This window comes from Mus pahari, chromosome 10 (genome assembly GCF_900095145.1).
Source record: "Mus pahari chromosome 10, PAHARI_EIJ_v1.1, whole genome shotgun sequence".
NCBI classification, from domain to species: domain Eukaryota; kingdom Metazoa; phylum Chordata; class Mammalia; order Rodentia; family Muridae; genus Mus; species Mus pahari.
The window spans coordinates 4,266,660-4,280,082 of NC_034599.1; the positions used below are offsets into that span (position 1 = coordinate 4,266,660).

The 13,423-nt window shown below is 42.5% G+C and overlaps 1 protein-coding gene across 2 annotated transcripts in view; it reads right to left on the reverse strand.

Annotated features, from left to right (window-relative positions):
- Positions 1-5,640: 5,640 nt before the first annotated feature.
- Positions 5,641-13,423, reverse strand: part of Cep126 (centrosomal protein 126) — a 56,860-nt gene continuing 49,077 nt past the window's right edge. Inside the window, exons 10-11 of one of the 2 annotated variants that reach the window (XM_029543695.1) lie at positions 8,413-8,477; positions 5,641-5,830 (exon numbers count right to left, since the gene is read on the reverse strand). In XM_029543695.1, the coding sequence (XP_029399555.1) occupies positions 5,768-5,830; positions 8,413-8,477 (128 nt within the window). In that variant the 3' untranslated portion in view covers positions 5,641-5,767. Of the gene's footprint in view, positions 7,274-8,412; positions 8,478-13,423 lie in introns of both variants that reach the window. The other variant, XM_029543694.1, reaches the window with a different exon arrangement.

The window sequence follows — 13,423 nt, forward strand, 5'->3', positions numbered from 1 at the left end:
ATCTCTGTGTATAAGTGTTTGGGTGTATATCTGTGAATCTCTGTGTATAAGTGTTTGGGTGTATATCTGTGGAGGTCAGCAGAGGGCAGGGATTCCGGAGCTGCAGGTGCAGGCAGTTGTGAGCTACGCTACATGGGGTTGAGAACTAGCCAGAAACTCAACTGTGCTCCTTTCCTGAGGCATGACCATGGATGGAGAGAACTGACTCCTGTGCCTTGTCCTCTGACAACGCATGTGCTGTGGAAAGCTCTTTCTTTTTCTCCCTCCTTCCTTCCTGCCCCCTACCATAAAAGTGAAAATATGTAATAAAAAGTTTCATTTCAAACTGCTTCATGTTTCATCTTCTAATTGCCCTTTCTAGACAAATAAATCAATTAAATTAAATAAGATAAAAAAAGAGTTAACATGCTTCCCTTAGGCCTGCACTTCAAGAGGCCTTTCTGGTGGATCACAATATATAAGAGCAAATAATGACCTCAGGTGTTCATTTAACTCCCATCCCAGTAATAGTGCACAAAGAGAACCCTAGAGTATCTGAGAAAAATCTCTACAAGCCTAGAACTATATAAGGATGAAGAAATTGGCTTATGAACATGGATAGAGACCTTGGGCTTCAGCTCTGTTTCCAAATGACCAATTTACAGCATCTCTTTCCTTTCCTAGAAAGACTAAGAAAACAATGCATGTTAAACAAGTTTGTCCAGGATTCAAGGTCAAAGTTCTATCTGCAGGGAGTGTAGATACTGCTGTTAGCAGAATTCAGTGGTAGGAGGGCCATTGAGAAGGCTCTGTGGGTAAAGCACCTGAAAGCAAAGGCCTGACAACCTGAGTTTAAGCCCTGCATGCAGGTGTGCATCCAGATGCAGTGGGTGTGTGCGTCTGTGATCTCAGACTTCCTATAGGGAGTGTCTTAGTCAGGGATTCCACTGTAGGGAAGAGACGCCAGGACCAAGGCAACTCTTATAAAGGACAACATTTAATTGGAGCTGGCTTACAGGTTCAGAGGTTCAGTCCATTATCATCAAGGCAGGAAGCATGGCAGTATCTAGGGAGTCATGATGTGAGAGGAGCCAAGAGTTCTACATTTTGATTAGAAGGCAGCCAGGGGAAGACTGGCTCCCATGTGGCTAGGAGGAGGGTTTCTAAGTCCACCCCCACAGTGACGCACTTCCTCCAAGGTCACACCTACTCCAACAAGGCCATACCTCCTAATAGTACCACTCCCTGGGCTCAAACCATCACAGGGAGACAGATGGGTCTGTTGGGAAGTAGCAGAGGCAACAGGACAGATTCTGTCTCAATAGGCAGGAGGTGAAGACCAGCTCTTGAACTGATCCTTTGACTTTGATGTGAACATCATGAGATTTACATAACTGCATTCTCTCCCTCCCTTCCCCTCTCATCTCTGCCTCTCACATACAGAAATAAGAACTTTAAAAATCTACTGGGAAAAAAAGAATTCCTTAGTAAAATAAATCTAGGGTACAGGAGCAAGTAGTCAGAGAAATACATGCAACTTCCTCCTTTTCTTCCTTTCCTTCCTTCCTTTTCTTCCCTCCTTTTCCTCCCCTTCTCTCCCTTCTTTCTATTGATTCTTTGTGAATTTCACATCATGCACCCCAATCCCATGTATCTCTCATTTCCTCATATCTGCCCTCTGCCCCAAAATAACAAAACAACAAAAGCCATCTCATCATGGAAGCTGCAGTGTGTCACAGTATGTCCCACAGCACACACTTTGCCCAAACAGCTTTATTGGCAAATGTTCATTGCAATGAGTCTTTGATTTGAAGCCTCTGGCTTCTGCTACACCATCAATACTTCATTCTCACTGAGCTCTTTTGTCTCTATCCGAGACCATAAGTCAATTTCTTCATCCCATTTTTCCTGTTTCATGGAGATCCTGCAGCTTTGGATTTGCAGGACCAGCCCCTTCACCTGCTCCAGTAGTTCATAGTTGGGGTGGGACAACTCAGAGCCGTGGATCTGGGCCTGGGTGGAAGCTGAGTTGGTCTGCCTGCCAAGTCTCTCACTTTGCCCAGGCAAGGGGAGAGGCCAGCTCTCCTGAGTATGGTGGCCGGGCCGCTTCCGCACAGGGCTCAGGCAGCATCCCAGACCAGGGACATCCACATGGCCTCTGGTGGTAACATCGGTCTTGGATATCACCACCATGATAGAACCACGGACATGGAATGGCTTCAGGTGGCAGTACAGGCTACCCAGATCAGTCTGTGTTATCGTGTGTCCCCACTCCATTCCTGTAGAGTCAGCATGGCCCCCAGGGAGCAACATGGTCTCTGGCAGCAGTCCAGACCACTGATATCTGGATGGCCTTTGGTGGCAACCTGGCCACAGACAGCAGCACAGACCCCAGCTGTAGTATGGTCATGGGCCCAGACATGGTTCTTGGTGGCAGCCCAGCCTGGACATCACCACAGCCTCAGGTGGTTGCTTCCATTAGCCACATCACCATGAGACAGCTAATAGGAAAATCAAAATGTCAGAACTGTTTTTGCTTTTTTAATCCCTACCTTCCAGCTCTCATATACTCCATCTCAGGACTTCAACCATTCACATAGCTAACCTGACCACAGACACCCATGGGATCACCCTTCACGTCTTCTCTCCATCCTATATCTTATGACCAATTGATTAGAGAAGAATTAAAAAAATATCTTCATTACTGCTGGCTTATTACCACTGCTCTTATTAACTAGATTCTAACCCTGAACTCACCGATTCTAGAGAGCTTTTACTGGGCCCTGCTCACACTCAAACTCCTTTCTCTCTTCTGTAACATATGGAGGGCTCTGAAAGGCCCCAGCTTGCTCCTTGTGTCTGGTCCTTCCATGTCATCTCCTCTATTCTCTCGCCACCACTAAGCTGGCTGGCTATCTTTCCCTCAGATCTCTGTTCAATCTGTATATCTACCCCTCAGACTAAAAAAAAAGTTCTGTGTCTTTTGACCCAAACCTATAACTTTTACTAGGTCTCAAAGGCATTAGTCTACTCTGTTGTCTTAGAGACACCTGTTAACTACTTTTTCTAAAATATAGATTACAATACAATACAATACAATACTGTACATTCTTCTGAAAACTAAAATTCACATAAGCTTAGGATTTGAATCCACCTGCCACAGATCAAATGGATTGCAGATAAATATATCTGCCCGTTTTTTTTTTTGTTTGTTTGTTTGTTTGTTTTGTATTTTTGGTTTTTCGAGGCAGGGTTTCTCTGTGTAGCCCTGGCTGTCCTGGAACTCACTCTGTAGACCAGGCTGGCCTCGAACTCAGAAATTCGCCTACCTCTGCTTCCCAAGTGCTGGGATTAAAGGTGTGCATCACCACTGCCCGGCTCTGCCTGTTCTTAAAAATGGGATTTTTCCCCTTGGTCTTGGGGTTCCTTACTTTCTTCAATTACTAGACAATTTTAACTTCTGTTCCTAGTCTGTATTTGACTTAGCAGACTTTTCACCTGGTTGATAGACTCCATCTAGGGATCACCTTTGGAACTGCTGAAATGCTCCATTGCCCAGCAGTTGAGCATTTTCAGCCTTTCTGGGCCCCTGTGACAAAATCCTAATGCCGTCCATTGTCCCGCCTAAGAGGCTGAAATGCTAAGACAAATAGGAAAGCCCCTGAACTCACACTGAAAGGGACCCCACTTCGTGGTTCTGACCACCCCAATGGCCATGAAAGTAGTTGGGATCCACTCCTGGGTTCTTCACTCTCATCTGAAGTTCACCCCCAGGAAACATCAGGCTCTGGACCATCAATAGGTCATCACACAACATCTGCAGGGCCTTTACCAGACTCTGCAGACTAGCTTTCTGTTTTGTGTTGCCCCAGGCTGCTGAGGCACATGCTCCGGTACAGCACATATGACCTTTGACTAGAACTACAGATGGGAGCCTAATTATTAGTATGTTTGCCTGTGGTCCCCCCAATTTCATCTTTGGCTTACGGGAATTGTTTGGGCCAATATGGAATAGGCGCCCAAAGACAGCAAACATGTATGTTCCCTCATTCTCTAGGTCTTTTGGATATGGGATCCAGAGTATGGAAAATAGTTTGGTTACCCTTCAGGTATATGCTTGTGCCTCAGATGAAGACTCTGAGTATGGAAAAACAGTTTGGCAACCCTTGTCCCTCAAATGAAGACCCCAACTCTCGGGGACAAGATGTGTACTTTTGTGCTTCACAGGGCTGTGAAACATTAGCTCCCTGGGTCACTGATAATGATAATCATATTCAGTTACAGAGGGTTGAAAGCCAGTCTTAAAAAAAAGAAAAAGAAAAAAAAAACCCATTCAAACTAAGATAAAAATGGTGCAAGTAACATATGAGATACAGGAACTACTTGGAGACTCTGTCTTTATGCATCTGGTAGTGACACTGGGATGATGTTCATCATCCAGGGATTCTAGGCTACCAGTAACAGGTCCCAGCAAAGAGTGAAACCGTCTCCCTGACCCAGGAAAGGCAGCCCCTAGGCGAGGGCAAAGCACCCGGCAATCTCTCTGCTACGGCCTGGCCAGGAGGCCTCGCCCCAACCTCGGCCTCTTTTCTGAGTTCTTCCTTTCCTTTGGAAACAGAAGAAACTGAGGCACCCAGACTCTTTAGGTCATTGTTGTACTTGTACATCTATCTCCTAAATATGCTATTATTATGGTGAGGGAGGCTGGGAACACCTAGGACTTCTACACTGATACCAGATGGCCAGGGCAGCTCCAGTACTAGTTTCTCTCCTAATACCATGGGCACAGCAGGGTCTTCCAATATGGGAGCAGCAGCATTTATTAAGGAAGATCAAATTTTTAAATACTTAAGTTTACAAATTGATCAATACTCCTGGACCCTGACAGACAAGGTCTTACTATGTAGCTTTGGCTTGCCTAAAACTTCCTATGTAGACCAGGTTGGCCTCGAATTCACAAAGACACACCTGCCTCTGCCTCCAAAGTGCTAGATTAAAGCACCTGGTCCTGTCATACATAATTTTATAAACCCTTCTGAAAGAATATATAAGTTTTGCCTTTGCTTCAATAATCTATCTATCTAGGTTTTTTTTTGTTGTTGTTGTTTTGTTTTTTGTTTTGTTTTTTTCGAGACAGGGCTTCTCTGTATAGCCTTGGCTGTCGTGGAACTCACTGTAGACCAGGCTGGCCTCGGACTCAGAAATCCACCTACCTCTGCCACCATGCCCGGCTTCAGCAAGAACTCTTAAATGTCAAAAGGTATCTCTCTAGCCCCTACTTTAAATTTTTATGTCAGTTTTTTGGGAGACTAATAACCCTTGAATAAAATGATATGAATATGCAATCTAGTAAGATTATGGTAACATAAAAAGCCGAGATCCTGCAAAATCTTAAACAAATAGCTTTATTATTTATGGGGATGTTATTAATAATAAGCTTCTTATATACTTGTAAAAAATTTATTAGAGCTTCAGAAAACAAAGATTGACTATCATACCTAATACATAATTTGAATAATAAAATAGTCTCTTATTTTTAAATAGAGAAAATTTATATCCAATAGCATGCTTATTGAAAACAATGAAATATTTCATTCATTAAAAATGTATCAAGAAAATACATAATAAAGTATAATTTGTAGCATAAATATAAGCTAGTAAATTCATTTCCATTAAGTACATTATGATTTACTTTTATAAACATAAAAGTCTAGTATTTTAAATCATTAATAAATGCAGAAGTACAGAATTTATAATGATTCCACTGAGTAGTGACTGTCCCAGCTCATCAGTATTTTCTTTGCACTGTGGATCCAACATCAGGAGACAGACTTGCCCTTGGCTGGCTGCTCTGTAAGAGAGTTCAGAGGGTTTTCTTAACAGTCATGTCTGCAGATGTTTACAGGTCATTCTCTTTTCAGATCATGACTTTTAAGAAGACTAAAACTCAAATCAAAATAGTACATTCATCAATTTCAACGATGCTGTATCCTGCTCTTTGTAGGGCATCCTATAGACAGTAATAATTTACAATTTTCATATTTTACTATTGGTAATATGTGCTTTGAAGGAATTTCCTTTGAGTGTATGAGTGATGTGGTGCTGCATGGGCAGATGTGCTTGTCTGCATGTGCACTTGTAGGCCAGAGGCTCTCTCTAGGCATTTTTTCTCTCCAACTTAATTATTATTACTCTTTTGAGACAGGGTCTTTTCACTGAACCCGGAGATCACCATTCTGGCTGACTGGCCAGTGGAACCCTGAGGTCTGCTTCTGTGCCTAAGGGATGATCCAGAGACTACATATCCGTTTTTATGTGGGCGCTAGGGATCTGAACTCAGGTCCTCATGCTGCGTAGCAGGACTTACTACTGAGCCACCTCTCCAGATCCTTAAGAGTAGCTTTCTGAAGCCAGGTGTGGTGTGCACCCTATAATCTCAGCTCTTGGGAGGTGAGGGGCAGGAGGACTAAGTGTTCATGGCTAGCTATATGATGTCCTGTTTCAAAAACCACAATACAATGCAGAGGAACTTTTTTGTCATCTGTTCCTTCCTTCCTTGTTTGTATTTTACAGAAATATTTGGAAGTCATATAAGATTCTGGGGCTGTTTAACATATATTTTAGGCCGAAGAAATAACTTGCTTCTTAAAAATTCATTAAATTTATTTTATTTTAAAACTAAACAAGATACTCTAAAATGAAACTTCTAAGATTTGTAGGGTTTTTACTTTGATAATTTACACCTAAGCAACTGTAGGGCCTTGGCGGTCCCATGGCAACCCCGTTACATTGCACAGTTCACCTGCTGCTTCAGGAGCTACCTTCCTTTTTCTAGCTGTGCCCTATCAGAGTGTCAGATGCACAGAAGAACCAGAGTTGGTCAGGCTGCAGAGGGGCCAACATGGAGAAAGCTTGGGCTGAAATAGCCTTCCCAGATGGAGGCTTGCAGTCATGTCCTGAAGAAGAACCTGGAAAAAGGCAGGTAAGGTGGCAAGAGCAATGGAGACCCCAAACAGTGCCAGGATAGAGGATAAGTTCCCAGGGAGCAACAGGGTGAAGCTGCAGAGACCAGAAGGCCTCTTTCTGGCATTAAAAAAAAGTACAATTTTGCCTGCTCTTGGGATGCATCCTCCTATAGGGTTGCCATGTCCAGCACTGGTGTGAGGGCCTTTGCCTCGTCTTATTGTATCTTCTTTTGTCGGATTTGGTTGTTGTCTCTTGGAGGCCTCATCTTTTCTGAAGGGAAACGGTTGGGGAATGGATCTGAGGGAGAAAGGAGGTGGGAGGGGAGGAGCTGGGAGAAGTGGAGGGAGGGAAAACTGGTCAGGATGTATGGTATGAAAAAAATCATCTATTCTAAATGAAAACATATCACATTAGTCACATGGTGGTCGTTCATGCCTTTAGTCCCAGCATTTTCGATTCTGAGGCAAGTAGATCTCTGAGTTTGAGGCCACCCTGGTCTACAGATCAAGTTTTAGGACAACGAGGGCTACACCGTGTAACCCTGTCTCGAAAAACAAAACAAAAAGACAATAAAACAACATTTGGACCTAATGTAGTCAGATGGTTACCCATTGTTAGTGGATTGGACCCATCATGATAGAACTACTGTTCACAGATCATTGCAATTAAGCATGGGTAAATGCTAACAACTTAAGCATTTGTGTTAAAGATTTGATCATTAGGTCATTAACTGACATTTCTCTATGGAGCCAGATCCTTTGAGAAAAAAAAAAAAACGTATTTAAAATGTGACATAAACAAAGTCTCATAATGAATGAACCAAAGTAAAGATACTTAAATTTTTCAAATTCTGGATCCATTAAATTTTTATTAATTTAAAATTAATTGAAGGAAAAATATCACTGGAAATATCAAATTAGGCAAATAGAAAAACTTAGGGAAAACACAAGCAAGTAGGGAACAATGGAATGCCAACAAGGCTGTTTCAGAGCTGTGCCTAGGTGGGGGCAGTGGCAGCCTCCTCCCTCACTGCTGCTCACTGTAGGCCTGGCTCAGAATGAGCACAGGCGCATTTTACACAAGAGGCAGGACTGAGAAATAGACTTTGCACAACTTTATTCTTTTCTATCAAGATTTCAGAACCGAGGGCACTCAATGTTATCCTCCAATGGTTCTTACATGTGAAAAAGATTTATTTTTTTGTATTCTATGTGACTGAGTGTTTTGCCTGTACACATATATGTGCATTCATGTTCCTGTGAGATCAGAAGACGGCATCTGATCCCCAGGAACTAGAATTACTGATGATTGTGAACCACAATATAGGTGCTAGGAGTCAAACTTTGGTCCTTTGCAAAAAGAAGTGTCCCTGACTGCTGAGCTATGTCTCCAGCCTGACCCTGAAGGTTTTTATTTCTATTAATATTCACATAAACCAACCAAAGAAAGAACTTAGGAAGTACTTACCAGAAGTGGTATTAATTGTAATGTATTTTTGATGGAAGGGTTTTTGCGAATTGCTTCTTGTACATCTGAAAAGTCATACCATGATACAAAAACAATTATTTGTGTACAGAGAATCACTGAAGAATTAGTAATGAAATTCTGATGAGTCAAAATATTGAAAATTGAATATAGGACTCTTTTCCTATTGAACCCAGAGATAGTCCTTTTATGTATGTTAGGCCCAAAATTAAGAGCAATTTGATTGGGAACAATTATATAAAACTAAAGGGGGTAAGAGGGAATCTCTAGTGTCTTGAAAATATGTTATACTTTCCTTTTGTTGTCTTTTTTCCCCTGTGGTTGTGGTGGCTCATGTCTGCAATGCTAATAGTGAGAAGGCAGGCAGGTGGCTCTCTCTCTAAGTTTGAGGCTAGTCTGGCCTACATAGTGAGTTTCAGACCAATGAGGCCTAACCTCTCTTCCTGTGCTGGGACTTGAACTCAGGACCTTTCTCACACTAAGAGAATTTATTTTTATTTCTTTTGAAATGTGCTGGGCTCCCCCTCTATATGTTGGTAGTGCTCCCTAGATTGGAAACGTGGCAGACAAGGTCATCTTATGAGCCTCAGGTCTATACCTTTGTCATTTAAGCTTCACTGCACTATTGCTCACCTCTTTGTACTGTGTTCGGGATAGGGTTTTCTGATTTCTATTCTAGGTAATTAACTCTCCTTTCCAATGTCTATAATCTATTATTTCAAAACAATCAGCTGAATTTTAAATTTATTCATCTCTTCCATTCATAGGTGTTATAATTTTCCAAAGATGCTAAGTCATTTTATATTGCATGTTTCCTTACTAGACTTTGAAACATATTTCTGATTTAAAATATAGTTACTTTATAGTTTTCTTTATATCTGACAATTTTGTTATATAAAACAAAGACATTATAAATCTTGCAGGCAAGTGGATGGATCTTGAGAATAACATCCTGAGTGAGGTAACCCAGACCCCAAAGGACACACATGGTATATATTCACTTATTAATGGATATTAGCCATAAAATACAGGGTGACCATGCTACACTCCCCTGACCCAAGGAGGCCAGACAGGAAGGGGGCACAAGCAAAGGATCTCACTTGGAAGGAGAAATGGAATGGTCATGGAAGGCAGATAGAAGGAGGGAACTGGGTTGAGGAGGGGATCGGGAGGAGAATGGGGGTTCAGGGTCAGGTGTGGGGAGGGACAGGAGTGGGGGGCTATGGCTGGATGGTCATGAGAATGAATGAAAATCTGCAACCGATGGGGGAAGATGAGATGGGAGGAGAAGATGGGGGGCATCTCTAGGAAGAGATGGAGACTTGAGATAGGGGAGGCACCCAAGAATCAATATGGCTGTCTTTAGCTGTGACTCACAGCACTGGGGACATGGAGCCTGGGGAGGCTGTTCTTGTATCCAGTCAGGAACCCGGTGGAACAACAGGACACCACCTACTCACATAAAACTATCGACCCAAAACTTATTCTGTCTACAAGAAAGGCAGGGATTGGGGATGGAGCAGAGACTGAGGGAATGGCCAACCAATAACTGGTCCAACTTGAGACCCATCCCATGGGCAAGAACCAATCCCTGACACTATTAATGATACTCTGTTAAGCTTACAGACAGGAGTCCAACATGGCTGTCCTCTGAGGGGCTCCACTCACCAACTGACTCAGACAGATGCAGACACCCACAGCCAAACAGTGGATGGAGCTTGGGGAATCTTATAGAAGAGTTGAGGGGAGAACTGAAGGTCCTGAAGGGGATAGAAACTCTATAGGAAGACCAACAGAGTCAAGTAACCTGGACCCTCGAGGCTCTCAGAGTCTGAACTACCAACCAAAGAACATCCATGGGCTGGACTTAGTATTTAGTATGGTTCTATTTAGTATGTTGGATTGTGAATCTTTTGATGTTCTAGTATAATTATTTTCTTTATGGATTAGTTTTTTATGATTATGGACTATTAATTTGCCTTAGATTTCATTTGTGATAATTCTTCAAAGACTGAAAAATAGGCCACACCTCCAAAAGAGATATTAATATACTTTATTTCAATTATTTGGGGGTATTAGGAGTTTGAGATAATTTTCAACTAAGTTCTTTGCTTCAGGCTTTATAGGCCACCCAGGTAGTATGAACATGAGCTGTAATTACTGTGAAGAACATACTAGGCTACATTTCTATAGTACCAGAGATGTTTTCTGCCCTTCCCTCAGCAGCTCTATATTGAAGTTTAAAAATGTAAACTGTATTTTTAAACCTCCCCGCTTTTTGTGGTGAAATGCATCTATGGTTTGATAGTCCATGTGATAGTCCTTATTTCCCTAGTTAAGAAATATTTCTACTTTTTTCTTTTCCTAGAGATAGGGTCTAATCATGTCACTTAGCTGGTCTGGAGCTGGATTGGTTATCCAGGCTGGCCTTCAGCTTTTGGCGTTTACAAGCTGATATTACAGGCATTGCCTCATGCCAAGTATACTTAGCTTTCTTCTTTCTCTTTCTTTCTTTCTTTCTTTCTTTCTTTCTTTCTTTCTTTCTTTCTTTCTTTCTTTCTTTCTTTCTTTCTTTCTTTCTTTCTTCCTTCCTTCCTTCCTTCCTTTCTTTCTTTCTTTCTTTTTTTTTTTTTAAAGATTACTTTATTTATTATATGTAAGTACACTGTAGCTGTCTTCAGACACTCTAGAAGAGGGCGCTAGATCTCATTACGGATGGTTATGAGCCACCATGTGATTGCTGGGATTTGAATTCAGGATCTTCAGAAAAGCAGTCAGTGCTCTTAACCGCTGAGCCATCTCACCAGCCCCCTTAGCTTTATTTCTTAGCTTTAAGAATTCTCTCTCTCTGTGTGTATCCAACATTGAGGTTTAAAAAAAAATACTTAATAAAGTTATTTTCATGATGGTCTGCCCCACCCCATGGGACAGTCGACCAGGGTCTGAGGATCACTTGTGGAGAGAATGGGGACAAGAGACTGCGAAGAGCGGACAGCAAGTCAGGAGGTCTGATCAAGCTGACAACCTTTTATTATTCCCACACAGGTTATAAACTCATAGAAGCAGGATATGGGGTAAGGGAAGTAGAGGGGGGTTGCTTTGTTTTTTGGGGAATGCACCTGTTCCCCAAAGCAGGCTATTGGCTAGGTAAAAAGTTCAGCAGGAGGAACAGAACAGAATGGGTTGCTAGGTACCCGTCCACAAGATCTACAGCTATTTGTACTTAACTGGGGGTCACTAGGTACCTGTTCTCAAGATCTATAGCTATTTATTCTTAACTATGCCAGTACTTTCCCACAGAGGGCGAGACTTTGTGCCAGTAGGCACTTATGGCTGACAAGGCAGTTTTCCACAGGGGCCAAGACTTTATGCCAGAAAGCACTTATGGCTGACAAGGCAATAAAGCAGTTAACATTCAAGCAAGGTTGCTCCCAACAATGGTCAGTATAGGCACATAGTCTATTGTTAAAATACAAATAATAGGGGCTGAAGAGATGGCTGGGAGGTTAAGAGCACCTACTAGTCTTCCAGAGGTCCTGAGTTCAATTCCCTGCAACCACATAGCATCACAACCATGTAATGAGATCTGGAGCCCTCGTTTTGTATGTCTGAAGACAGTATCAGTGTACTCATATACATAAAATAAATAATTCTTAAAAAAACAAATAATTTGTTCATATATTTCTTTTTCTTTCTACCCCCACCCTCTCTCTTTCTGCCTCCTCCCCCTAGAGATGGGGTTTCTTGATGTAGCCTTGGTTGTCCTGGAACTAACTCTGTAGACTAGGCTACCCTTAATTCAGAGATCCACGCCTGTCTCTGCCTCCTGAGTGCTGGGATTAAAGGCTTCTACCACCATGTCTGGGTTATACTCATATACTTCTCAAATACAGTAAAGTACAGAAATTGGTATCATTATAAATGATTTGGTGATCTTGTATCCCCGGTCTCTCAGAGACCAGTCAGCGCAGGAGAGCGCGAGGGCCACAGAAGCAACAGAGCTTAGACAGGGTCCCTTCAGGCCTTCATCTTCAGCCAGAGGTGGAGCTGAGACCCAGTCCTCTGAGCACCTTCCCTGGAAAAGGAAGAGTCGGCCTCCAGGGACTGCTCTGACTCTGGGACTCAGGTGAGATCACCATCTTGTATCTCTGCTCTCTCATAGACCAGTCCACACAGGAGAGTGTGCGGGCTGCAGAAGCAACAGAGCTTCCTGGACAGGGTCCCTTCAGGCCTTCATCTTCATCCAGGAGGCAGAGTTGAGCTCCAGACCTCTGTGCACCTTCCCTGCAAGAGAGCTTGCCTGCAGAGAGTGCTCTGACCACTGAGACTCAGGATAGAGTTGGACTCCCAGGAGTGCTGACAGAGGCTAACAGAATCACAGGAGGAACAAGCGCCAGCCAGAGACAGCTAAACATCTAACACCAGAGATTACCAGATGGTGAAAGGCAAACATAAGAATCTTACTAACAGAAACCAAGACCACTCGGTATCATCGGAACCCAGTACTCCCACCCCAGCAAGTCCTGGATACCCCAAAACACCCCAAAAGCAATATTTGGATTTAAAATATTTCATGATGCTGGTAGAGGATTTTAAGAAGGGCATTAATAACTCAAAGAAATACAGGAGAACACTGCTAAACAGGTAGAAGCCCTTAAAGAGGAAACACAAAAATCCCTTAAAGAATTACAGGAAAACACTGCTAAACAAGTGATTGAATTGAGCAGAACCATCCAAGATTTAAAAATCGATGTGGAAACAATAAAGAAAACCCAAAGGGAGACAACTCTGGAGATAGAAACCCTAGGAAAGATATCAGGAACCATATATGAGAGCATCAGCAACAGAATACAAGAGATGGAAGAGAAAATCTAAGGTGCAGAAGATTCCATAGAAAACATGGACACAACAATCAAAGAAAATGCAAAATGCAAAAAGATCCTAACTCAAAACATCCAGGAAATCCAGGACACAATGAGAAGACCAAACCTAA